The sequence below is a fragment of the Enhydra lutris genome, unplaced genomic scaffold, assembly GCF_002288905.1.
Source record: "Enhydra lutris kenyoni isolate GAN:26980312 unplaced genomic scaffold, ASM228890v2 scaffoldscaffold37, whole genome shotgun sequence".
Taxonomy (NCBI): Eukaryota; Metazoa; Chordata; class Mammalia; order Carnivora; family Mustelidae; genus Enhydra; species Enhydra lutris.
In genome coordinates, this window is record NW_019154121.1 from 13695413 (window position 1) to 13721220 (window position 25808).

The window sequence follows — 25808 nt, forward strand, 5'->3', positions numbered from 1 at the left end:
AAACTATAAGATACCTAGGAATAAACCTAACCAAAGAGACTAAGAATCTATACACAGAAAACTATAAAGTACTCATGAAAGAAATTGAGGAAGACACAAAGAAATGGAAAAATGTTCCATGCTCCTGGATTGGAAGAATAAATATTGTGAAAATGTCTATGCTACCTAAAGCAATCTACACATTTAATGCAATTCCTATCAAAGTACCATCCATTTTTTTCAAAGAAATGGAACAAATAATCCTAAAATTTATATGGAACCAGAAAAGACCTCGAGTAGCCAAAGGAATATTGAAAAAGAAAGCCAAAGTTGGTGGCATCACAATTCCGGACTTCAAGCTCTATTACAAAGCTGTCATCATCAAGACAGCATGGTACTGGCACAAAAACAGACACATAGATCAATGGAACAGAATAGAGAGCCCAGAAATAGAACCTCAACTCTATGGTCAACTCATCTTCGACAAAGCAGGAAAGAATGTCCAATGGAAAAAAGACAGCCTCTTCAATAAATGGTGTTGGGAAAATTGGACAGCCACATGCAGAAAAATGAAATTGGATCATTTCCTTACACCACACACGAAAATAGACTCAAAATGGATGAAGGACCTCAATGTGAGAAAGGAATCCATCAAAATCCTTGAGGAGAACACAGGCAGCAACCTCTTCGACCTCAGCCGCAGCAACATCTTCCTAGGAACATCGCCAAAGGCAAGGGAAGCAAGGGCAAAAATGAACTATTGGGATTTTATCAAGATCAAAAGCTTTTGCACAGCAAAGGAAACAGTTAACAAAACCAAAAGACAACTGACAGAATGGGAGAAGATATTTGCAAACGACATATCAGATAAAGGGCTAGTGTCCAAAATCTATAAAGAACTTAGCAAACTCAACACCCAAAGAACAAATAATCCAATCAAGAAATGGACAGAAGAACATGAACAGACATTTCTGCAAAGAAGACATCCAGATGGCCAACAGACACATGAAAAAATGCTCCACATCACTCGGCATCAGGGAAATACAAATCAAAACCACAATGAGATATCACCTCACACCAGTCAGAATGGCTAAAATTAACAAGTCAGGAAATGACAGATGCTGGCGAGGATGCGGAGAAAGGGGAACCCTCCTACACTGTTGGTGGGAATGCAAGCTGGTGCGACCACTCTGGAAAACAGCATGGAGGTTCCTCAAAATGTTGAAAATAGAACTACCCTATGACCCAGCAATTGCACTCTTAGGTATTTACCCTAAAGATACAAACGTAGTGATCCGAAGGGGCACCTGCACCCGAATGTTTATAGCAGCAATGTTTACTATAGCCAAACTATGGAAAGAACCTAGATGTCCATCAACAGATGAGTGGATAAAGAAGAAGTGGTATATATACACAATGGAATACTATGCAGCCATCAAAAGAAATGAAATCTTGTCATTTGCGACAATGTGGATGGAACTAGAGGGTATCATGCTTAGCGAAATAAGTCAATTGGAGAAAGACAACTATCATATGATCTCCCTGATATGAGGGAGAGGAGATGCAACATGGGGGGTTAAGGGGGTAGGAGAAGAGTAAATGAAACAAGATGGGATTGGGAGGGAGACAAACCATAAGTGACTCTTAATCTCACAAAACAAACTGAGGGTGGATGGGGGGGGGGGTTTGGGGGGGGGGGTGGGGTTACGGACATTGGGGAGGGTATGTGCTATGGTGAGTGCTGTGAAGTGTGTAAACCTGGCGATTCACAGACCTGTACCCCTGGGGATAAAAATATATGTTTATAAAAAATAAAATTAAAAAAAAAATGTATAGTTAATCCAAAGTAGGTTATGGTAAACTCTGAGAACAGACAGAAGGATCCTTGACACAAAAGAGGCATCTCTAAGGAAAAACTTACTTGTAACCTCGAAACAAATCGTCATTTGCTTCAAGAAAAGTTAACTCTTGTGGGATAGATGAGATGGGGGAATAAAAAGCATAGTCCAAGTTTCATTTTAGTTAGGGTTAGAGGAGTGAGAGAAGAGAAGCTAATGAATAAAAACATCTACTTTTGGTTGGGATTATATTTTCATATCAATAAATAAATACAGGGTTTCTAAAAAAAGATTTTATTTATTTGAGAGAGAGAGCAAGCACAAGCAGGGAGAGAAACAGGCAGAGGGAGAAGCAGGATCCCCACTGAGCACCGAGCCTGATGTGGGACTTGATCCCAGGACCCTGGGATGATGATCTGAGCTGAAGGCAGGAGCTTAACTGACTGAGCCACCCAGGTGTCCCAAGAAAAATATAGCTTATACTATGACTCCATTATCATCAAAAAACAGTGTAACCCTCCTACTAATTAATAGAAGGAAGAAAAAATTTTAAAAACTTGATCAAACTAGCGAAAAGAAGAAAACAAAGAACTGGCAATAAAAGGTAATAAATAGTATGTATAAAAATATTATGAAAGGAATAAAACTAAGCATATCCATAATAATAATAAGTGTAATAAGTTATCTCATCAAATGACAAAGGGTCACAAATTGGGAGGAAAATCAAAATAAAGAAAAATGCCCCCAAAATGATTTTTTAAAATAGTTAACAATAATGGCATAGAAGCTAACCAGTTAGAAGAGATGTTTGTTATAAAGAGCTGGCAGTGGTGTGTCAGCAAATACCAGCTTCCTGCCAACCCTGTCAGAGGAAGATCAAAAAGTGTACAAGACATATGAAACCAAACAATAGCAAGGAGATAGAATTAATATCAAATAAAGTAGAACTCAGAGCAAAAGATTCAATAAGACAGAAAAGGGTATTTTGAATGATAAAAAGAAAATACAACTTCTACAAAGGCTGATGTACCAACCAAAATAGGATTGAACTGCATAAGACAAAAACTCTTAGAGATAGGAGGAGAATTTGATAAAATCACAATCAAAACCATATTGGTTCTTTCCAATTTGGGGCTATTTGGTTATTATAAATAAATCTGCTGTAGACTTTCAAGTAAATAAATTTTTTATAGGCATATGTTTTTGTATGTCATGGGCAAATACAGAGTGGAGTTGCTGGGTCATATGATAAGAATATGGTTCACTTTATAACAAACTATCAAACTGTTTTCCAGAGTGACTGTATATTTTGTAGTCCCACCAGCAATGCCTGAGTTCCAGTTGTTCCATTTCTTTTCCAACACTTGATATTGTCCGTGTTTTTTTATTTTAGCCACTCTAGTGAGTATGGTAATAACATGAGGTTTTTGTAAAGATTGAATGAAATAATATTTTAGAGCACTTAGTCTAGTATCTGGCAACTTAAGCACTTAATAAATATTAGCTACCAGAATTACCAGGTAGCAGAAAAGAGATTAATAAGAAGGCAATAAAAAAGGAATGTCTATAATTTTTTTTTTAAGAGAGAGAGAGAGAGAGAGAGAGCGAGCAGGATGGGGATGGGGAGGAGCAGAGAGAGAATCTGAAGTTCCACACCCAGTGCAGAGGACATCACAGGGCTTGATCTCACCGCCCTGAGACCTTGACCTGATTTGAAATCAAGAGTCAGACATTTAACTGACTGAGCCACCCAGGTGTCCCAAGAACGTCTATAAATTATCAGGAAAAGGACTGAATAATCCTTTTCCTAATAATCCTAGAGATAATGAAACAAATAGTCACTTTGTAGAAATTATAACTAGGTGATAAAAATATGAAAAGATTCTCACCCTTACTAATGGTCAGGAAAGTAAAAATTATAATAATAATGAAGTGTTGTTTCCCAACTGATTAACAAAAATAATGAGACTGATAGCATCAGTGTTTTATAAGTGTGAAAAGAGGAACATTTTTGTATACCAGTGATGGGAATATAAACTGCTATAACTTTGAGAAAAGGAATTGGCCATTATCTATTAAAATCTTAAATGTGGATATATTTCATTTGACACTTCTACTTCTAGGCCTTCTGTCTTTCATCAGTAAAAGCATAAGAACATGGTAATGTAGTTTAAATAGAAACAATGAAAACTCTCCTGGTCACCCATTAATGGTAGAAGGAAGGAATAAATTTCGTACAACTTTACTAGGAAATACTGTGCAACTATGAAAGGAAAGAGATAGGTCTACATGTATTGTCTGGGGGAATTTCAAATGATATATTGCTAAGCAAGTCCCAGAACAATATTTATGGTATGATCCTATTAGCAGGAATGACCTTCATGGGCCACAAACTCAGATGTGCAAAAAATATATGATAATTGCCTTTATTATTTTTAATACTTTTAAAATTTTTTAATAAACATATAATGTAATATTAGCCCCAGGGGTACAGGTCTGTGAATTGCCAGGTTTACACACTGTGAACAGCACTCACCATAGCACATACCCTCCCCAATGTCCATAACCCTACCACCCTCTCCTTACGCCCCTCCCCCTGGCAACCCTCAGTTTGTTTTGTGAAATTAAGAGTCTCTTATGGTTTGTCTCCCTCCCAATCCCATCTTGTTTCATTTATTCTTTTCCTACCCCCCAAACTCCCCACATTGCATCTCCACTTCCTCATATCAGGGAGATCATATGATAGTTGTCTTCCTCTGATTGACTTATTTTGCTAAGCATAATACCCTCTAGTTCCATCCACTTCGTCGCAAATAATTGCCTTTATTTTTATATGGCTGAACCGAAGTTTTATCTTGAGTCCCCGTTCTGCCTTATGGTGAAAACTGAGTCCTAGCCAATATAAGATTTCTATCTCCCTCTCCTCTTCTCTCTTTTCCCTAGGAGTAAGGGAAGGTTAAGGAGACATAAGCCTGGAAGTATGTGAGTGGGGCAGGCACTAGGCAGTTTTTCCTTGGTCATCATCTGCTGTTGTGTCCTTCCCTCTAGACTGTCAGGTCCCTTGGGTCTGCCAGCAACTGGTGTCACCCAGCTGATTACAGATCACAGTACAGGGGAAAACATTCTGCTGCTCACTGAGGAACACTGAGGGCCATAAAGACTCTGAGCGTGTGCCACAGTCCTATTCTACAGTGCTTTTCCTTTGAGATATTTACTCATTCAAAAGCAATGAGGTGTGAAAAGGGGTAAACAGAAAAGCAGAAAGCAGCCCCTGAGCAAAGCCTGGACAGTCTTACAGAGACAGCATGCAAAAATGGTCTAAGGTTACCAAATGCTATGGACTGCATGTTTGCAGCCCCCCAAATTTGTATGTTGAAATCCTCATCTCTGATATAATGATATTGGAACTGGGACTTTGGGAAGGTAATTAGATCATGAGGGAAGAGCCTTCCTGTTGGGGTTAATACCCTTATAAGAAGAGACTGAGAGAGTATGCTCCTTTTCCTCACCACCACCATACAACAAGACAGCCATCTGGAAACCAGGAAAGGCCCTTCACCAAGAACCCAACCATGCCAGCTCCCTGATCTTAGACTTCTAGCCTCCAGAACTGTGAGAAGAAATGTTTGTTGTTTCAACCACCCAATCTGTGGGATATTTGTAGCCAGAACAAAAACACCAAGGCATGCAGGACTTGAGGGGCTTGGAAGCTTGAGGGAAGGAAAGTGCAGAGAAGTGAGTCCTTGAGACATTTGCAAGGTCCTAAGCAGCCTCAAACCAAAGCAGCTGATAGGAGGCTGAGAAGCTCATTGAGCTTACTGTTCTATCTTACACCTGAAAGATAAAAATTAGAGTTCAGGGCCTTCTAAGGAGAAGAGACACTAGTCGATAATCCAGATCCTCCATGGGGCCCCAAAGGGCTATAGTCTAGACATAGGGTATATGTGACTATACTCCAGACATAGGGTGAAATTGGGAATTCCTTGTCTTTGTAACCCTCTTCAAAGACCCTCAATCCAAAGAGTTTGTATCTTTTCTGCTACAGTCAAAATTCACTTTTAAAGTGTTCTTCCAAGTCTGTTGTTCAGAGTTGATAGACAAAACCATATTCTTTTGGTTTCTCTTCGTGTCTGTTGCAGTAACTTGTGGGTAGCCAGTGTCAAATGTGATTTGGAACAGAGTAAAGCCATCAGTTTTAAAGAGGAAAAAATTAATTGCACAAAAATATAAAAACTTATGTGTTAGATGGAGATGATAAAACCTAATGTGTAAAGCTGTTGGGATAGAAATAATGAATGTGAAGTGTGTAAATCAGTGTCTAGCACACAGTAGGACTGCAGTACATTATAACTCTACCATTCTTATGATTCAGTCTTTACAAATTGTCTCATTGAGACTGAAGAGAAGAAGTGTTTATTTCAAGCTCAGCCAAGCATGTGTTTGGAAAGGCAGGACACTATAGTTGACTCTCAAGGTTTACCTTTAATAGCTACTATTTGACATTTTGGACAGTCATCTATGATCAGTGTTTTTCTGGAAGCAGACCTTTGAGGTCATAGCAGTGTTGAATTCAGCGGAGGGTTAGTGAAAGAATCAGAAAGGATTAAAATAAAGCTTCCTCATTCTCAGTTCAGCCTTCCCAGAAACTAAGGGGCTTTAGAAAGTAAAGCTGAAGGTTCAAAAGCTATTTTCAGCATTAAATAAAGCTTTGCAGAAACCAAAAGCTTGTCACACCAGCTAAAATAAGAGGTCAACTTTCTTCAGGCTGGAGTACACCATTTCTGTGTTAACACTGTTTAGCTCATGTTGGTCAATAGCTTTGATGGCTTGTTGATGACATTGGAATTTCTAGGATATAGTTGGTGGGTAACATGTTCTTACAGACACACATTTGGTGGTTTTAGTACCGCAATGGAACATGTCCGGAAGAGTCATGGCATTGGACACAAGTATCATAGCACAACAGCTGGTGTTAGGCCAGTAACTGCTGACTTAACTTTCTCCTCATTATTGTAATTAGTGCCACAGTCATGGCAATGACTCATGTGATTACACAATTCATCATGCTAAATAGAAGTGACATTATTGATCGTTAAACAATAACTGCCCAAGCAAAATCATTAATTGAATGGCTAAACTTTTTCTTTATAAATTTTGTTTACTTGGGAGATGCACTTTTTCAAAACATGGAATTCATGGAAGAGAGAATAGGGCTTGGGGATCAAGACTTGGGAAATGACCTACTTGAAGCACAGACAAAGACTTTGAGTGGTGGTGGTTCTAAGGGGAAAGATGTGCTAAGAAGGCTTGAAGGATAGGTGGCATATGAACCAGGCAGCGGGGAATACCTCTGATTTAGATATTGGTGGGTAAAGAGTACTCCAGGAGGAGGTAGCTGCTAGAAGAGAAGTAAGGGAGAGCAAGGTGAGAGCAGTATCCTCAGTTACCAAGTGAGAGAGGTTGGCATCAATGCATTCATGGTCTTCCTGTCTCAGAGAAGGAAGTCCATGAAATATGTTTTCACCATACCCTTTCTTGATGAGCTGAAATTGCAGATATCTTAAAAGATAACTGTGAGATTGTTAAACTCAAAGCAAGTTAAGAGTATATTATATTTCCTATTCTGTACCTTTTACTTATTTCTAAGGCATCTATTACATTGGGCTGTTAACAATAGAAACTATAAAGCTACAATAAAATCAATAAAAAAGGAACAAAAATAATATGTAACATGTTGATGTGTCATTTTTTGGTATACATATCATACACACACACATGCACGCTTAGTTAAAACTTGTTGATTAAGGGGCGCCTGGGTGGCTCAGTTGGTTAAGCGGCTGCCTTCGGCTCAGGTCATGATCCCAGAGTCCTGGGATCGAGTCCCACATCGGGCTCCTTGTTCAGCAGGGAGCCTGCTTCTCCCTCTGCCTCTGCCTGCCACTCTATCTGCCTGTGCTCACTCTCGCTCTCTCTCTCTCTCTCTGACAAATAAATAAATAAAATCTTTAAAAAAAAAAAAAAAACAAAAACTTGTTGATTAAAAAACTCTGTCACCAAACTACTGATGTTTATATTTGTTCCAAGAAAAACACAAGATTTAATCCACATGCAATTCTATAACTTTGTGTTAAATACATTCAGTGTTAAGATTTGGTTTTAGTCTTTGTTCTTAAGCTTTTCTAATATCCTAACAACCAAGTAGCTGTTTTAATCTTATAAAAAAGATCACTGTTGTCCACAGGTTTTAAGTATAGAACACGCACTGTGATCCATTTTGGCAACCAAAGAGTCTAGAGTTGAGAGTCATTATGGGCTCATCTTTTCTGCTTTACCAGTTTTGGGGTGGTTTTGCCTGTTGGGACTCACTATGTACTGTCCCTATGAGTCAGAGAGGGTTATGAGCAAATCTGCTCTGGGGTTCCCAAGGAACCAAGACCGTCTGGAAAAAGCTATGTGGTATTGGATCCCAGGTCCTGTCAGGACATCCAGGGCAGAGACACCCAGGGGTTTTCATGACTCTGCATGACGTTTCACTAATAACAATAGTGAGTCAAGAGGTTCCATGCCTGGCATGGATTATTGAATGAGATTCAAATATGAGTCATGTTCGCTTAATGCAATCTATGTTTCCTATACTCGGTAATCCTTAATGCTCTGGTATTGTGATGTACTGTTAATGTATTTAAGCTCAAACACCTCAAAATTTGATAATAGCATTCATTCACTTTCTTCATAATGATTAATAAATGGGTCCAAGTCCGCTAAGTAGCACTTCTACTTCTACACAATGGGAGTCAGACAGGTTGTTATAGAACTCTGGCCTTCTAGTTCTTTTTTTTTTTTTTGCTAAAATTCTCCATCAGAATGATGGTATTTGGTCCATGAGTTATACGCTAAATGCCTGTGCCCCACAGTCACTTTATCCCTGAACTTCATGTACTGCTCATGTCTCTTGTCAGTTCTCCCTCTAACCCCTTTCTCATTATAACCCCCCACTATCATTTAAGGTAAAGAAAAGGAGAATAGGAGACTGATACCAAAAATCAGAGAATAGTGGTAACTAGACAACAGATTTTTCCAGTTAACTCGGAATTAAATGGATCTTTTTTGTTTTTATGTCTTGTTGAAGGTGAATTAACCCAATTTTGGGCTCGTTGTGGTCTTGAAATTATGGGAACTTTCTAAACGCAACATGAATTCTCACTTTGTAGACCTGTAACTATACGGGTAGATGGGAAAGACTATTGGGCAAAACGAGATTGAGTCTAGCCTTACCGTGTAATTTTTTATTTTACTGACTTTGATATTCTTTCATTTTGTTAATGTTTCTCTAAATACTCCAGTCCTGCAAGCATAACTAAATAAGAGCGTCTGAGTGTCGATTTTTTAACAGACCGGGTACAAGATCAGTGGCCTAGGCGGGCTCACCACAGAGCTCAGTTCCGTCCCGAAGTTCCCGTTAGTGTGGTCCCAAGAATGCCAATTTGCCAAATGTGTAGACGATGCAAAACTCTGAGCAAGAGCTAACACATCAGAAAGAAAAGGCAATACTGTGGAGATGGCAATGAGCAGAAACAAGAGCCGAACCTGAACAAACATGAACAAAATTACAATTAAAAAGCATGGAAGAACAAAGAGGTATTTAGGTTTGAAATTTTCTGTAATCTCAAAAAAAATCAATTGTTCGAGTAGACGCTTGTCTCTTCATCTGTTCATTTGACCTTCGGACTTCTATTAATGACAACCCAACCTATCCAACAGTGTGACAGAGCTCTTACACATTTCAAGTGATTTGAGGCTGCATTATTGGAATTTTGATGGATTAGGGTAGGTAAGGGTCCCACTGGGCTTTCCTTATCAGTCCATATCTGGAGTTGGGGGTGAGGGAGGTGGGTGAGAAATCTGCTATTAAGAGAATTGCTTGTTTTCACTCTTTCTGCTTTGGTGATTGACATTTAGTACAGTTTTATAGTTTGGATTTCCAATGGATATTTGCTCCAAACAGCTAGTCCCTTCCTCATATGATGGTCCCTGAAAACACGTAATATCATGCTTTCCCTCAAAATTTTTCTTTTCTTATTAAAAAATAAAACAAGCAAACAAAAACTCTTATGTTAGAAAAGCATAAACCATTAACTATTACTAGTGTAACTAGTGAACTAGTGTTACTGACCCAGTGCAATACAACAGGAAACTCCCATTTTATCCTTTTCCATCATGACCTTTGGTTATGCTTGGTCAGATCCGCCCCCCCCCCCCCCCCCCCCCCCACCATGCCTTGAGAAAATATCAGGCCGATCTCAAAACTTACAAGTTACTTTGAGGTGATATAAGTTTAGTGAGGTACAACTTAAAATTTCAATCTCACATTCATTTCAAAGACTCTTCTCTAAGCTAGGCCTGTTTTACATGCAATGGGAAATGTCTGGGGGAGAAAAGGGTATGTATAGTCTGTTGTTTCCCTCTTCTTCCCCCTCTCCTATGTGGTCCTTTGGAGCTTCTTCCTTTGCATACCAACAACAAAAGAGCCATGGGCTCTGGGGGGCTGAGAGCAACCCTGCAGGCCATTCCTTGCTTCCTTTATAGAATGTGGGGTACCACGTATTTTCCTTAGCTTGGGGGTATAACTGAAATCCTGAGATAATAAGAAAAATCCCATTCAATATCCTGTCATATGGTATATAGATCAGTAAGCAAGATTTCAGAAATGCAAATATATTGTTCCAATTTGATAGCCTCTCTACTAATTCTAATCTATTATCAATTATTTCTTATTCTGTCCAGGATTTTCATCTTGGCTTGGCACAAGCCAAGAACTTAGAGTTCATTAATTACTAAGAACTTTCTCTCTATGCTAGCTCCAGTGCTCAGAATGCACATCATGTATCTTCCAGTCTCTCACTTTCTTCTTCTCTTTTTAAAGATCTTTATTTATTTGAGAGAGAGGGTGCACATGAGCTGGGGTGGGGGAAGGGGAAGAGGGAGAGGGAGAAGCAGACTACTTACTGAGCAGAGAGCTGGATGTGGGGCCTGATCCCAGGACCCTGGGATCATGACGAGAGCAGATGGCAGACGCTTAACTGACTGAGCCATCCAGGCGCCCCGCAGGAGTGGAGTTTCTAGTGAAATGAAGGAAATTCTGTCCTTTGAGTAAGAAAACCATTCCTTGTGATTAAAAAATGATCACACTCAACTGCCTTATTGTTCCCCGCATTGTACATCAGCTTTCTTCAAGCATCATGTTGTAGGAAAGCATTTTTCCTTTATAAGAGGAAAGTGAGAGGGGTGCCTGGTGGCTCAGTTGGTTAAGCATTTGCCTTCCATTCAGATCATGATCCCAGGATCCTGAGATCCAGCCTCATGACCAGCTCTTTGCTCAGAGGAGAGCCTGCTTCTCTCTCACTCTCTGCCTGCCATTTCCCCTGTTTGTGCACATGCTCACTCTCTTTCTGTGTGTCAAATAAATAAATAAAATCTTTAAAAAAAAAAAAAAGAAACCCTGCTGCTACATGAATGTTTAGTGTCTCCCTGCTTCCAGAAAGTTCTTTCCGGGAAGCAAAGTTTGTATTCTTGGCACCATCACTGATTTGTTATAAAACCTGGATGATCTCTAAGGTCCTTTCCAACATTAGAATTATGTAATTGCATATACTCTAGTAATTACTGGAAGTTTTAGAAAGTCCCCAACTCAACTTCAATACGTCTCCTGGTTTGTAAAGAAACTCCAATCCTCTCTTCATTTCTGTCACACTCATCTTGGTAAAGCAAAGGTTTTTAAAGACAGGTGTCAGGGCATCTCGACTGAGTAAGAGCTGGGCTTTGGATGCAGTTCCATAGACTCACACAGCTTCTACTGGAGGTCTTCTGTATGCTCTAGGCAGACAGATGTCTTCAAGATGACAGGGTGCTTAGACATTTAAGCTCCTGTCTGGACACATCTCTGTTTTGTATCAGGCCTTGGAGATTCATGAAGAGAAACTTGGGCCTCATCTTGGTTGACTGATACATATGTCTATTGAACCCGATAGGCAAACTGAACTTTGAAGCTGGACAGGGAAAATGCCTCTCTTTCAGAAAAATCATATTGGACAAAGGATATTTGCAGGGTAGGCGAAATTAGAAACCATGACAGGAGGAAGCAGAGGTTCAAAGTGTGGCATGAGGTTGTTCTGGAATCCAGTGGGGCCCTGTCTTTCCCCAGGAACACTTGAGTGCTCTGAGAAGGGAAGAGATGTAATAAATGAGTCCAGAGAGGCCCATGCCATTCTGCCAGGTAAATCTGAAAGAACCATGCCAGAAGGAGTCCTACACCTTCTTCTTTGCCTTTGCCTGCCACCATGAAGAGAGCTAAACTCTGAGAGTCTGGTAAGAGAGAAAAAGTGGGGAATCATAGGAATTCAGAGACAGGAAGAATTATCGAGATTCTCAGGCTGTCCTGCTGGAGAAGGCAGCCACCCTGAGGACTTCCGAGGTGTAGGGGTCCGGGCCACTAAGTGGGAATCTGAGCAGAGTTTCACCAGTGTTGGGGACTGGATCAGGAGGCCACAGCCCCTGGGGGCAGGGGGAGCAGAAGAGTCAAAGGCGTAATTCAGATTATAAAACCTGCCTCTCTTCTGGGCAGGCTCCTAGATACAATGTTTGAGTGCACTCAGATCCTGACATTTGACAGGTGGAGGGAGACAGATTTTGCAAGCTAAAAGCCAAAGGAACTTCCCTACAACACAGGAGGGGTGGGGGTCTGGGGAACATTCACAGGACTCCCATTTTAATAGAACCTGACAGTGTCTAAAAGGCTCACACTCCCGTGTATGTGTGTATGTGTGTGTTCATTCTATGATTATTAAAATATAGTTAAAATTTACTGAACATTCAGCTTCTACGGTTACCTGCCTTAGAGCTATACCAGTATTTCACACTGAAACTTTGAAAATTGAACCTTTGAAAATTCAGTTAAATGCAATTTAACCAATGTTTAATCAGGAATGATTACACAGAGAACACAGAGGAAGTATTGGAATAGTAATAGTTAATACTTATTGAAGATCTACTATGTACCAGATACTGCATCTTCATGACCATAAGTACTATCATTATCATCCTAGTTTAATAGGTAAGAAAATCGAGGTTTGGGAAGATGAAGCAAATCCCCCAGGATCACACAGCTAATTATTGGCAGAGCAGGGATCCAAACCCCGAAGTATCTGACTGCAAAGAGAAAGCTCTCAGCTTCCATACAAAGAACTGTAGTGTATATTGGCAAAATACTCAGATGAAAACCCCAAACGGTGACCTTGGTTTCTATCCCTTATTTTATCCCTTACTTATTTTATTGTGCAAAGTAAGGTGTTAAATAACATATTAGTGCAGCTCACTCTGAAAACCTGCTATGAACATCAGGGTCAACCCTGTAAAATATAAAAAGGCACTTAGCTAACTCTGACGCCTGAAGAGAAAAAGGGCGTCTTCCAGTCCAGTCCCTATCACCTGAATGCTGCTTGATGGGTGTCCACTTTCACCCTTTACAAGCCAGTCTTTTAGATTCGAAACCAAGCCCCAGGTTCAAGCTAAGGAGAATTAAATCCACCTGCTCTGAGAGGTGCAGATTCCTAACATGAGCGGCCTACGTGGGACAACTGGTGGGACCTGGACGGAGAAACACTGGCCTTTGGGCCGGAATCCACATGCAGCCTCCCCGCCCAGTGAACGCTGGCTCTGTCATCTGAACGATGACACAGGTAAGTCCGCCTCAGTGACAAACTGTGCAAGCCAGCAAATCTAACAGGGGATCCACAAAAGAGGCAAATTACACCTCTCTGGGGGCAAGGCTCAGTGAATCGGGAAGGGGTGCTGGAGGCTTACTCTGAGCTGCGGGGAGGAGGGGGTGGAGTGGTGAAATTTTGTGAGACAGGAATAGGGAGCTGAAGAGAACCGAGTTCTCTGAGAATAGCCCGTCGGTCTCACCGATCACCTTCACAGAAGTCTTCATATGAAAACAAAAAGTAACCCAAACTCTAGTGCATTCCTCAAGATGCCTCCAGAGAGCTCCATTTTTGTTCCAGGAATAAAACTGTCGACAGAGGATAATACTCTTTTTTCCCATTATGGAAGTGGGTTGGGACTGTTGCAAAGTCCATGAGGAAGCGGCAGGCCACGCTCATTACAGTTTAACAAGCTTGGAGCCCAAGAAGCGAAGGAGCCAGAGAAGCAGGGGTCAGCCGGCTGAATGGGCCAGATGGGCGAATCACACTGCGGACAAAGAACTCTCCCCTTCGACTGCTGGGCCACTGCCCTGACCTCCCAACAAACACCCTGGGCACAAATTTGTTCCCCCTTATCAGCTGCTTAGCTCAGCAGCTGCTGCCATGAATTTCTGTTTCCGCGTCCTGCTTTTTACGAACAGTTGCCTTTTTGTCTAACTTTTGTGTGAGGAGGGAGGAGGCCGACGGGCCAGGAGCATAATGGAGAGATGGCGCGGTCGCTGTTCAGAGGACTGAGGGCTTGAATGGAGTGTTTCAAGAGGGGCAGAAAATAGATTTTTTTTTTTTTTTCTTAAACAACCTCTGGGAAATCCGGAGGCCTAGAGAACACATATGAAGTGCAGGTTATTCATTCTCTCCCCAGTCACTCCGATCAAGGGCATTTTCTTCTTGGGATTTCTGTTGCAGGGCGGAAGCAGTGGGCATGTGTGAATGGATTATAGATTGTTTGTGCCGAAACCAGCCATGAAAATAAGAGCTGGCCCTTAGGCCAGGCCAGGAAGGGAGCAGACCTGTTGAGGATTAGTGCGGAAATAAGTGAGAATCAGGCAGGGAGTCTGATGAGAAAGAAATGCTGTATGCTGTATCCTTCTCTCTGGAAGCAATTACGTGTGGTACCACAACTCCTTGAGTAGAAACCTGAATGGGTTTATAAACAAGGATTTCAAAGTGTTTTTGTGATAACAGGATACAGGGATAATGGAGTCTGGTGGCCACTTCTATGAGAAAAGTGGGTACTTCAAAGATACCCATTTCTTGTGAAAATTAGGTATTAAAAATTATGGCAGTGCAACAGAAGAGCAGGGAAACGGAATGCAATGAAATAGAAAAATAAGAAACATGTTTTCTTCTCTTACCCAACAAAATTACTGTTTCATTTCCCCCTGTGGCATTTTCAGAATGTCAGGGAATTGTTTATGCCCACTGGATCTGACAAGGGGAGGGTGTCAGGGAGGTGGAAAGAGGGAAAAGAAGAGAGGGAAAATCAGTCACCCTGGAAACAACCCCAAAGGAGGGGTCAGCGTCTCCGTGGCCCCTCTCCTCCACATCCATTTCTAACTCATGCCCTCTGCACCACTTTGGCCTTCCCCATTCATGTGGATCAAACGCGGTCCAGTGGGCATTTGTTGCAAAGAACCCTGTGCTAGGTGTGGTGTAAGATACAAGGCTGATGAGTTAACAATGAGGATGATAACTGGGGATCAGATGACCTCGGTACATTTGGAGCTCACCCGTACCAGGCCTCGCTAAGTGCTTCCCAAACAGAAGCCCTTAGTATCCTGGAGAGTGCCAGGGCCTCTGGAGCCTGGGTTAAATCCTGGTCCACTTCAGAGAGTTATTTGATTTCTCCAGGTTTTATTCTGTCATCTGTAAAATGGAGACAATAATGGTACCTGTATCAGGCAGGGTCCAGTCAGGATTTAACAGAAAGAACTGGTTTCACGGGTACTCCAGGGCTGAATGAGAAGGAAGGGAGTTTTGAAGCAATCACGGAGGGTAGCCACAGCAAGCAGCTCCCACCTCTAAGGCTGGAGGAACCAAGGGAAGAGGCCTGGCTGGCTAAGAAGCTAGACCTGTAGAGGAGAAGACCCCCAAAGTTTATGGGGGCCTGTGAAGCTTGTTATAGAATGTGGGAGGACAGTGGAGGCTGCATCTGCTGCTGATGCTGGGGGGTTGGGGGGGTGAGGGGATACTGAAAGGCAAAAAAAAAAAAAAAAAAAGAAAAGAAAAGCAAACCCAGAGAAAGGAGGCAATGCCCCTCTCTGGCCTTCCATCTCTCTCTCTCTCTCTCTCTCTCTCTCTCTCTCTCCCTCTCTCCCTCTCTCTCTCTCGTGCCCCCTATTGGCAGAAATTAATAGGAAACTTGCATCCAAAGAAGAACTGCTTTGCAGAGTCCAAGCACCCGCCATACACCAGAGGATAAAAAAGTAGATCTAGAGCCGAGAGAAATAGCTTAAAAACAAGCTCAGTATTTTATAAAAATATGATGGCATTACATGAGTTGATACTTATAAAGCACTAGAACAGTGCCTGGCATGTGGAAGTACATTATAATGTGCTTTTAAAAAAACAAATAAATACATTAATCCACCAAAAACCAATGTAGGAAGTCATATTAGAATCCCAGTTTTATTCACGAAGATGAGGGGGCTTACAGAGGTCACATAAAGTGCCCAGGGTTATACAAGCTCGTCACTGGTGAGGTCAAAACTGTCTGAATGCAAAGCTGTTGCTTTTACTTCTCTGAGCCCCTTTGAGGTGCAGAAAAGACAAGCACATAAGTCAATTACTTCACAGAGAGACAGACTATAAAAGAGCAATAGGACAGTTGCAAATAACAGACTTTGGGGAGCATGCGGGAGACAGAAAAGCCGCTGTGGGCTGGGGAATCTGGGCAGACTTACCTGCTGGTGGATGTGGTGTTTGAGTGGAGCCGGGGAGAAAGGACAGGGTCTAACTGGCAAGTGCCAGAAGCAGAAGAAACTACTTGAGCTAAGTCCCAGAGTGCAGGCATGCGTGCCGAGTCTGAAGACTGGGACAAAAATGTTCCTGATCGTTCTCCTTTGGCATAAACAGTAGAGTTGAAGTATCTCCAAATATAATATAATTTATATAATATAAATTATATTAAACATAATATAATTTAATGGGAATTAAAGAGTTCTTTTAGGGCAATCATGAACATGAAATGTTGTGTAGAATATTACACATTTGTGAAACAATGGGATTAGCCAAAAATTAATGAATTTTTAATGCGCCTCCATTTTTTTAAACCCATACGTAGAGACATTAAGATCTGCTTACAAAAGACAAATGGTCTTGTTTCAAGATAGCTGACTGAACTAAAACTCTTAATTTGAAGCTATTACGATATCCTTTCAGCAGTACACCAAATTTGGTTTCAATCAAGTCCACTTCTTGGAAGGTTATGCACATATTTGGTTCACTTCAATTTTATTTAATTCAACAAACTGAATGCATTCTTGGTGCCAGGTGCTGTCTCAGGTATTGAACATGCAAAGAATTGCAAATGGTGGTTCCAGCCCTCAAGGAGCTCAATCCAGTAGGGTAACGGATAGCTATGCAAATCTTGGGAATCCAAAATGGAAAAGCAAAGGTACTAAGTGCACTGGGAGTATGGAAAGTGGCCAGGGAGGATGGGAATGGAATTCCTTTCCAGCCACCCCAGGAAGCAGCATCACAACCATGGCAGTAAATGGGACATGCAGGGAGAGAAGCCAAGACAAATTATGGAGACTCATTAGTTTTATCTAGTGCTGGACCAGATCTCAGCACTGGCTAGCTAAGGAAGTCAGAGTTGTAGGGAGTTGGAAGAAGTTCTGGAAAGTTTCTATGACTTGAACTTTGTCTCTGTATCCTATGTTTAGCTGTAAAAGTAAAGAAATTGTCCTAAAAGCAGAGATGGAAACCGTGCATGCCAATAATAAGAGCTAACGGTGTCTGAGTATCCACTCTATGCCAAACACTTTAATATAAAATGAGTATTATATCTAAACATGTAGTTTTTTAGTCCCCAGGAACCCATTTTCCCCTTCTTCCTTGTAGTAGAATATGTGCCTTTTCCATTACAGACAATATTTTCCAGGCTTCCCTGTAGTTTAATTTGACTGTGACTTAGTTTTCATCAATAGAATGTGAGTAAAAGTCATGTAGGTAACTTACATGTCACTTCCCCAAAGAAGTGCCCTTCACTTCCTTTTTTCCCCCTTTTCACTGGCTGGGAAGCCCATGTGGTTTCAGTGCTTCTGGGCAGAGTAGGACACCTGGAAAAAGGACATAGGCTCCTGAACAGCTCTGTGGCAGAGAGCCCTCACCTCCTCTTGCTACTGCCTTCTGCTGCTAGCACCTCTCCTTTCCTGTGGCCAAAGATGAAACACACCAAAGAAAGAAAACATTACTAGAATTATGTCTGAGTTAAGAAAGGAGAGGCCACAGATGGGGACATGTGAGAGACTCTCATAATATATGAACTGTGCATGCTTTAGTGAATAGATTATATAAAATTTATATTGGCTTGTTTGGAACCTTTGTTGTTTCCGTCCTGGCTTCCAGTACAGTTTCGAATGACTGAGGTTTACCTATTAAGTGTTCTCCAGGTGAGAGAAAGGTCATTGTATCAAGCCAGGCAGACTCATTCAACAAACAGGTTTTGACCATTTGCTGTGTGTCAGGAATCAAAGATGAAAATACACAATCTCACCTCTCAAGATTTGTTGACTAGTGGGAAGATGTGTACATATAAAAACAGTATTGAGAGGAAAGTATCAACACAAACTGTTTGTTTGTTTGTTTAAATCATGTATTGGCTTACGTAAATCTGCAGTTCAAGGGTTCACCATCTCTGCCGCTGCCCCTGCCTAGATTCAGGATCCTCTCCTCTCCCTCAGGAAGAAGCTCCTTCAGTCTTCTTTACAGTCCAATCTTTATGAAAGTGGCTGTCCCTTTCCTTCATTCACCCAACTATTAGTTGTACAAAATTATACAAAATTCACTTATCAGCTCACACCCTGAGCTGAGAAGTGAAGTCACAGACGTTTACAGGCAAAGAGCCTTTCCACATGAAAGTTGCAGAAGGCAGGCTGTGGGATAACCCATAGACATCCAAAAGAGTTTGGATTTTATTCTACATACAATGAAATGTTTGCTTTAAAAGGAATCTCCTGGCTACTATGTGGGCAAAGTATAAAGTTAAATTCAGGACTAGATGGACCTCAGGTTCTTGTCTGTCCACAGCAATCCATGCCTGGGCTCCACAAGGTACACAGGAGCCCTTTTCATAACTGTAGACCCTGTATCAGTGATGTCCCATAGAACTTCCTGCAAAGAAGTAAATGTTCCATATCTGTGCTATCCAATCCCAAGCTGCTAGACAGGAGCTCTTGAGCACGTGAAATGAGGCGAGGTGTGACTGAGGAAATGGATTTAAAAATTTTTTTTCCATTTAAATTATTTACATTTATAGATCCACATGCGGCTAATGGCTATTGTACTGTGCCGTGCAAAGCAATACTGGGTGTCTGAGGATTTCAACTTTGATTCCCAAAGCCAGGGCCTTCCCGCAAAGGTGAGTGAGCAGAGGGCATGTTACTCCCTAAACGCTAACACCCTCTGTGCGTTCAGCTTGTCAAGATGGAGACGAATAGAAGGCATTCTGAGCTTCATTTTGCCCCTGGGGAGGCACGTGCACAGGGTTATGAGGCGCCCCACGCGCGTTCTCAGGGGAAGTCCCGCACTGCAAACAAAGGTTTGGGGACCTCTCTTTCCAGAACGCATAAGCCCTGCGCTCTCGCGGCCGCGGGTGCGGTGCAGCCATTGGCAGGAGGAGAACATCGGACCGCAGCGCCTCGCCCCGCCTGCGACACCGGCTCCGGGCGCAGGACAGGTGGGCTGGGGAAGGAAGGATCCGCGAGCCGCCGAGCGACGTTGGAGGTTCGGGGTCCCTCGCCGCGCAGTTGCCTCTTCCTCGCGGGGATGGGGGCGGGGGTGGCGCGGGAGGTCACCCGCACCGGATCTGCTTCCCGGGCTTGCTTTCGCTTTGGCCGGGGCTTGGCTAGGCCTGCGCACCGCAAGCTAGCGGAGAAAGCCGCGCAGGTGGCGGCCGAGGAGGGGCGGAGGCTGGTGCATTTCGCCCTTCAGGACCCGCTGCCTTCTCCCCGAGGAGGCGTCCCGGGCTCTGACTCGGTGCCCTGAAGCGCGCGTGGCTCCTGGTTGGCCGTCAGGCACCCCTGACCTTGGTTTCTCCCCGGTGCCAGGTCTGCGCAAGGACCATGGGCGCCACGCTGGGCACGGGCGCGCGGCTGGCGCTCCTACGGGGCCAGGCCTGCGGCGGCGTCCAGCGCTGGACGCCCTCCGCGCCCGCCCGCGGCTGCCACTCCAAATCCGGCCCGGCTCGCCCCGTGCCCCTGAAGAAGCGCGGATACGATGTCACCAGAAACCCGCATCTCAACAAGGTAACGGTCCCGGAGGGTACAGTGGCCCTAGCCGCTGTCCTGTGACGGGCCGGGAGGGGCGCCCCGCCCCCTGGGTCTGGGCTGGATCTTCCCAGGCGCCCTTCCAGAGGTTTTCCATTTTTGTCACGCAGAGGCTTCGCGTTTGTCGGTTTGGCTCCCTCCCCTCCCCGCTCTTCTGCGCGGAAAGCGGTGACCGGTAATGCAGGGAGCCTCGTCGCTTCCACAAGAACAATAAAGACTGGTTAAGGTCCTCTGACCAGTCTGACCTGTGGTCGGAGCTCCGCCTGAGGTTTACTAATTCTTTTGGTCGCGGGTAGTTCATTTCGCCTCTGTCAAGCACGTTTTCTTATCTGTAAATGAGAGACAGTTGCCCCTGGTGTGTAGTGAGATTTAGAGAGAAAATGGAGGCAGAGTTCTTAGCATAGTACCTGACACCCAGTGAGAACAAATGTCAGCTATGGTTATAACTGTTATTCTGAGAAAAAGATCATTTTTGAGAGCTGGGGGGAAAATGAAGGCTAGAATTACAGAACTTTTAGACCTTAATGGGCATCAAAGATCCTAATTCAAACCTCTCCTTTTATAGATGAGAAAACAAAACAAAGAAAACTAGCTCAAGGTCACCAGCTAGTTAGTTCTGGCCCTGCCACTGGAATCCAGAACGTGGTGCTTAAGATTCTGGGAGTAGAGTTTAGTATTACTGGAGTTAAAACCCTGGAAGCAAAGAGACCTGGATTTAAGGCCTGTATCCCGACACCTCCTCAAATTAACTTGGGCATCTCATATAATACCTACGTTTTCGTAGATATTCAGGTTCAACTTTCTCCTGCCTAAAATGGATATAATGACAGAACCACCATTCCTACCTCATCTGGTTATTGTGACAATCAAATGAATTACTAAACTTGAAATACTATTTTAAGCTATATAGAGTGCTTGATAAATAGGTAATCACTACAAAATAAAATTTTTAATAATTTCTTTGACTCAGAATTGTGAAATGCAAGTGAGAAAACACATGTGGAAAGGTTTTTTTGAGAAATAATAATATTATACAGATGCTAAGTATTAGGATTATTTTCTACAGAATTAATAGAAGAAGCTAAGGAAAAAAAATCTTTCAACCTCTGCTTATTGCACTACTCCTTGGTCCCCCCCAAAAGACTGTAAATCTTTTGTATATTACTACTTTGGGATACTTAAAGTGTCTTATGAATTGTAATTGCTATGGTAGCAAACTGGCTTGACCAACAAATACCTTCTTTTACTAAATATGTACAGAAAGGATTGCAGGTAAGGCTTGACCCTGCAGTGCAGATGGCGTCTCTAAGGATGCAGGTTCTCTTTGGCTCTCTGTTCTGCTTCTTCAATGTCAGCTTCGTCCTCAGGCTTCAGGCAGTGGAGCCTTTCACCTCAATGCTGGCATAATCTCCTATCTCCTTTTCTCACACCACACTGTGCAAGGATAGAAAGACACTTTCTTTGGGAAAGGAGGATACTTTCTGAAGCCTCAGAGAAAGAGTCCTTGTGTCTCGTTGACTCTGATTGAATTCCCTTCCTATTCTCAAACCAATTTTCCTAATTTAAGCCAGTCAGGGCTCACCCCCGAAATTAAAGAGAAAGTTTAAGGTAGGACCACTCCAACTGGTTTAGAGTAAAAGGATGTGATTCCTCCACAGCAAATCTGCGTCCTGTCATCAGACAAAGAAGGGATTGGTGCTGGAAAGCAAAACAATAAATTCCCGCTACAGACTCCAGGGGTTTTGATAATACTTGCCTTAGAAGTACTGGCATATTATCAATCACCACTTACTGCTTTGGGACTAGTTTAAAAAAATAAAGGAAGGGCTTGAATGTCTTCTTTTTTAGCCCTAAGTTTGGGGCTCTTTAAAAACACTCTTCCCTTGTCCCTGATATAATTTTTTCCCCTCCTAAATAGTAAAAGTGGAACGTTGTCCATAAATCTAGGGGATCGAACCCTTTCGTAATGTTCCAAAATCTTTGTATGTCCCTGAAGTCCGTTGATGCTGGTCTGGGGTGAGGCGGGTATCTGGGGTGATGCAAAGGGCTGGAGGAGGAGCAGTGGAAGGAGAAGCAGGGCAGGGAGCTGCTGAGGACGCCCTTCACTTCCCTCTGGAGCGTCCCTCTTGCTGTTCCGCTGACCTATAGTACTCCGAGAGAGTGGGCTCTTTCCATCAGCCAGCTGGGGAGACCTGCTGAGTTAAACAGAACAACTGAGGTTATCGCTGAGAACATAAGAGAATGGCAGCTTGGCAGGGAACTGCACTTAGAGGGTGGGTCTGTGGGTGGATTTTTTTTCCGCTAGGTTGTGAGAGCCTCCAGGGCAGGGGCTGTGTTTCATGCATTTGTGGTGGCACAGGGTAGTTCCTGAAAGATCTAGCAAGGCCATGAACATGAATATTAGCATTACATTCTTGCAGTGTGTTTACTAGATTCTTTTAAATTTTTATCTTTAACTATTTTTTTAAATTGATGTAAAGTTGACATACAGTGTATTAGTGTCAGGTGCGGTTGTTGCCAGAGGCAAGGGAGGTGGGGGGATGGGTGAAATAGGTGAAGGAGATTAAGAGGTGCAGACTTCCAGTTATAAAATAAGTAAGTCACAGGGATGTAAAGTGTATGTGTTCACTAGATTTGCATCCCACATTATGAGTATTCTTCGATTGCATGTTTAAAATTTTTTTAATTTAAATTCAATTTATTTAACATATACTATATTATTAATTTCAGGGGGTAGAATTTAATGATTCATCAGTTGCATACAAATGACCAGTGCTCATTCCGTCAAGTGCCCTCCTTAATGCCCATCACCCAGTTACCCCATCCTCCCACCCACCTCCCCTCCAGCAATCCTCAGTTTGTTCCCTAGAGTTAAGAGTCACTTTTGGTTTGCCTCCCTCTCTGTTTTTATCTTATTTCATTTTTTCTTCCCTTCCCCTGTGTTCATCCATTTTGTTTCTTAAATTCTGCATATGAGTGAAATCATATGGTATTTGTCTTTCTCTGATTTATTTTGCTTAGCATAATCGCCTTTAGTTCCATCCACATCATTGCAAATGGCAAGATTTCATTCTTTTTGATGGCTGAGTAATATTCCAGAGTGTGTGTGTGTGTGTGTGTGTGTGTGTGTGTGTGTACACACCACATCTTTTTTATCCATTCATCTCTCAATGGACATCTGGGCTTTAGATAGGTCAGGAGAGATATTTAAGAAGCTTGAGGGCAGAGCATTGTCAGGAGGTGGAATTCTCCAGAAGAACAGCTCCTAAATAGACCAAGCAGCACCACTGTTCTATAATGAATGGGTCTGGTTCCTGCTCTGTCATAATCTCACTGTGAGATCTGTGACAAGCTCAGGGACCCCTCTGCCCTTGTCACACCACTGTTGTAAGGATCATGGGAGATGCCTGGGAAATCATTTTGAAAACTGTGGTGAGATAATCAGATGATCATGTGGACACTTCCCAGAGCTGGGGCCGGAGAAGCCTGTAGAGAAGACCTAGTCTGGAAGTTTTCAGATTACGGGTCACAAATTGTGGGACATGAAGTTAGCTTAGTGGGTCTCACCAGCATTTTAATTTTTTAAAATTGGGTTAGAATAGAATTTAAAAACAGCAAATGCATTAAATGTAATAAAGAAGAGTATTAAATCACCGTGTGAAATGCCAATTTTCACTGTGGATTTTTGTTTAAAAAAACAAAAGCTTTTGAACATCGTTGTTCTCATTCAACACGTCAGTTTCAGATGAGGGAACAGACTGAGAAAGTCAAGTAACCCCACAGAGACTGTCACTGGTTGCGGAAGTGGGCAGAAGCAGCCTGCCTCCTGAATTTCAGGCCAGCGAACAGTGATGACATTTCCCATGTACATCTGCTTTGGCTGATTTAGACGGATTCCTAATAATGACAGGGTTGGAACTAGATGATTCTGAGTTCCCTGCAGGAGTCTGTGTTTTCTAAGTCATACAAATGCCCTGGTACATCAATTTTTATTTCCTTTTTCACTCCTACCGTTCATCTCAGATTTGCACCGGACCTTTTCTATTATCCATGGTGACTGTGGCAACAGAGCAGAGCTTTCATTCTGTATTACAAGATGGCAGCCATATTTTACTTACATTAAATAGGCAACGATGAACTCCATTTCATCGTCATAGGCAGGTATCATCCCCATTCTGTTCAGGTAGCAAATGGGCCTTCCAACCATTTCTGGGCTCAACTTACCTACAGCCTCTCTTAGGAAGGGCTGTCCTATTCCCTGCTCCTGAAACAAGATTTGAGCACCGCCCCCCACCAGCCCCGCTTGTCTTATTGCTCTGTGTTTGTTTCCTTTTGGCTCTGAGCACCTGTTATAAGGTCTGGTTGGTGTGTCTTCCGCCCTGGGCCCTGGGTACCCTGCAGACGGACTCTCTCTGACACATGATATTCTCTATGTCTGACTTGAGATGCTCAATGAATATTTGCTCTTGAAATGACCTCAATTGAGTCATGACCCCTTTGCTCTCAATGTTATTAATCCTACTGCCACTACTTTACAGTTAGCTTGATGCCCTCATTGTCTAGAAAAATGCCTACCAATGGCCCGTTTGAAGGAAAAAGACCTCCTTGGCTCTTATCTCCCCACACTTAAGGACATTTCACTGCACAAGTCTGTTATTTCCCGGAGCACATCAACCTCCTCCTTTGACCCACATGCCAGTGATGGATTTTTGCCTTCCACCACCCACCGCCTGCTTCTTGGCAGTTTTTCCTCTTGGGCTTGATACGCAGGGAAAGAATGAGCGAGAAGAGTGCTCAGATCACCGTGATCACGCACCTGCGCGTTTCAGGCCGCGGGGCCTCCGAGCTGCAGGGCCCTGTAGGTGACCACCTTCCTACATGGACCTGGAGCCCGGAGGTCACTGAACGTGTGGAGGTCCAGTGGCCAGCGCTGTGGCATTGGCTGCACGTCTGAGGTGGCACGGGTTTCAGCTCCATCTTCTGTACACAGTGGTGAGTCATTAGACTCTCACACAGCGCATTTGGTGCCAGCTTAGAACTTGACCTTGCCTCCTTTGCATGGGGGAATCTGTCCCACACTTGGCTCATCGATCTGTCAGGAAATGGTGGCTGGGGGTATGGAGATTGAGCAGTTTGTTGGGGATGCTGCTTTCTGTCCCCAAAGCAGACAGCATAATGTACCTTCGTGAGACCCGTGCTTCGGGCAGGATGTTGAATTGGGCCCCCCTGACTGACAGAGAAGCAGTGGGTTCTTTTTTTTTTTTTCAATAGCTAAAAAGTTTAATAATTCATTTTTAAACTTAAGATTACAGAAAAGCTCTTCTCAGTTTGTGAGTGATTGCAGCGATGATCCCGATGTTTTATCCATCCTGTATCCATCATTTTTACCATGTAACCTCATACTCTTTCACCACTGGGATCAGAGTGTCCTACTATATCAGTTGACGCTGAGTTCAACCATGTGATTTGAAGCAATGGGTTCTTAAGTCAACACTGTTTCCGTGATGTATCAGTTCATTTCTAAACTGGCACCTCTTGTATGGTGACTCAGGGTGTTGAAGCTCAAATATTGTTCCAGTATTTTAAGAACAAACAAGCAGAGGCAGGTTGAAATTAAATCCTACCTTGTTGACTACTGTTCTGGCTTCATGGGACTGATAGCATTTGGTGTCAGGGCTTTGTGCTTGGAGTGGCTAATGGAACCTGTATTAGTTTGGCCAAAGTTTAAGCAGCTGTAAGGA

At 42.8% G+C, this 25808-nt stretch overlaps 1 protein-coding gene across 1 annotated transcript in view; it reads left to right on the top strand.

The window, feature by feature from the left end:
* The first annotated feature begins 19863 nt into the window (after positions 1-19863).
* The window catches only part of LOC111154461 (malic enzyme 3), a 208209-nt gene continuing 202264 nt past the window's right edge, over positions 19864-25808 (top strand). Inside the window, exon 1 of the mRNA XM_022514066.1 lies at positions 19864-20046. Coding sequence (XP_022369774.1) covers positions 19864-20046 — 183 coding nt within the window. The remainder of the gene's footprint in view (positions 20047-25808) is intronic.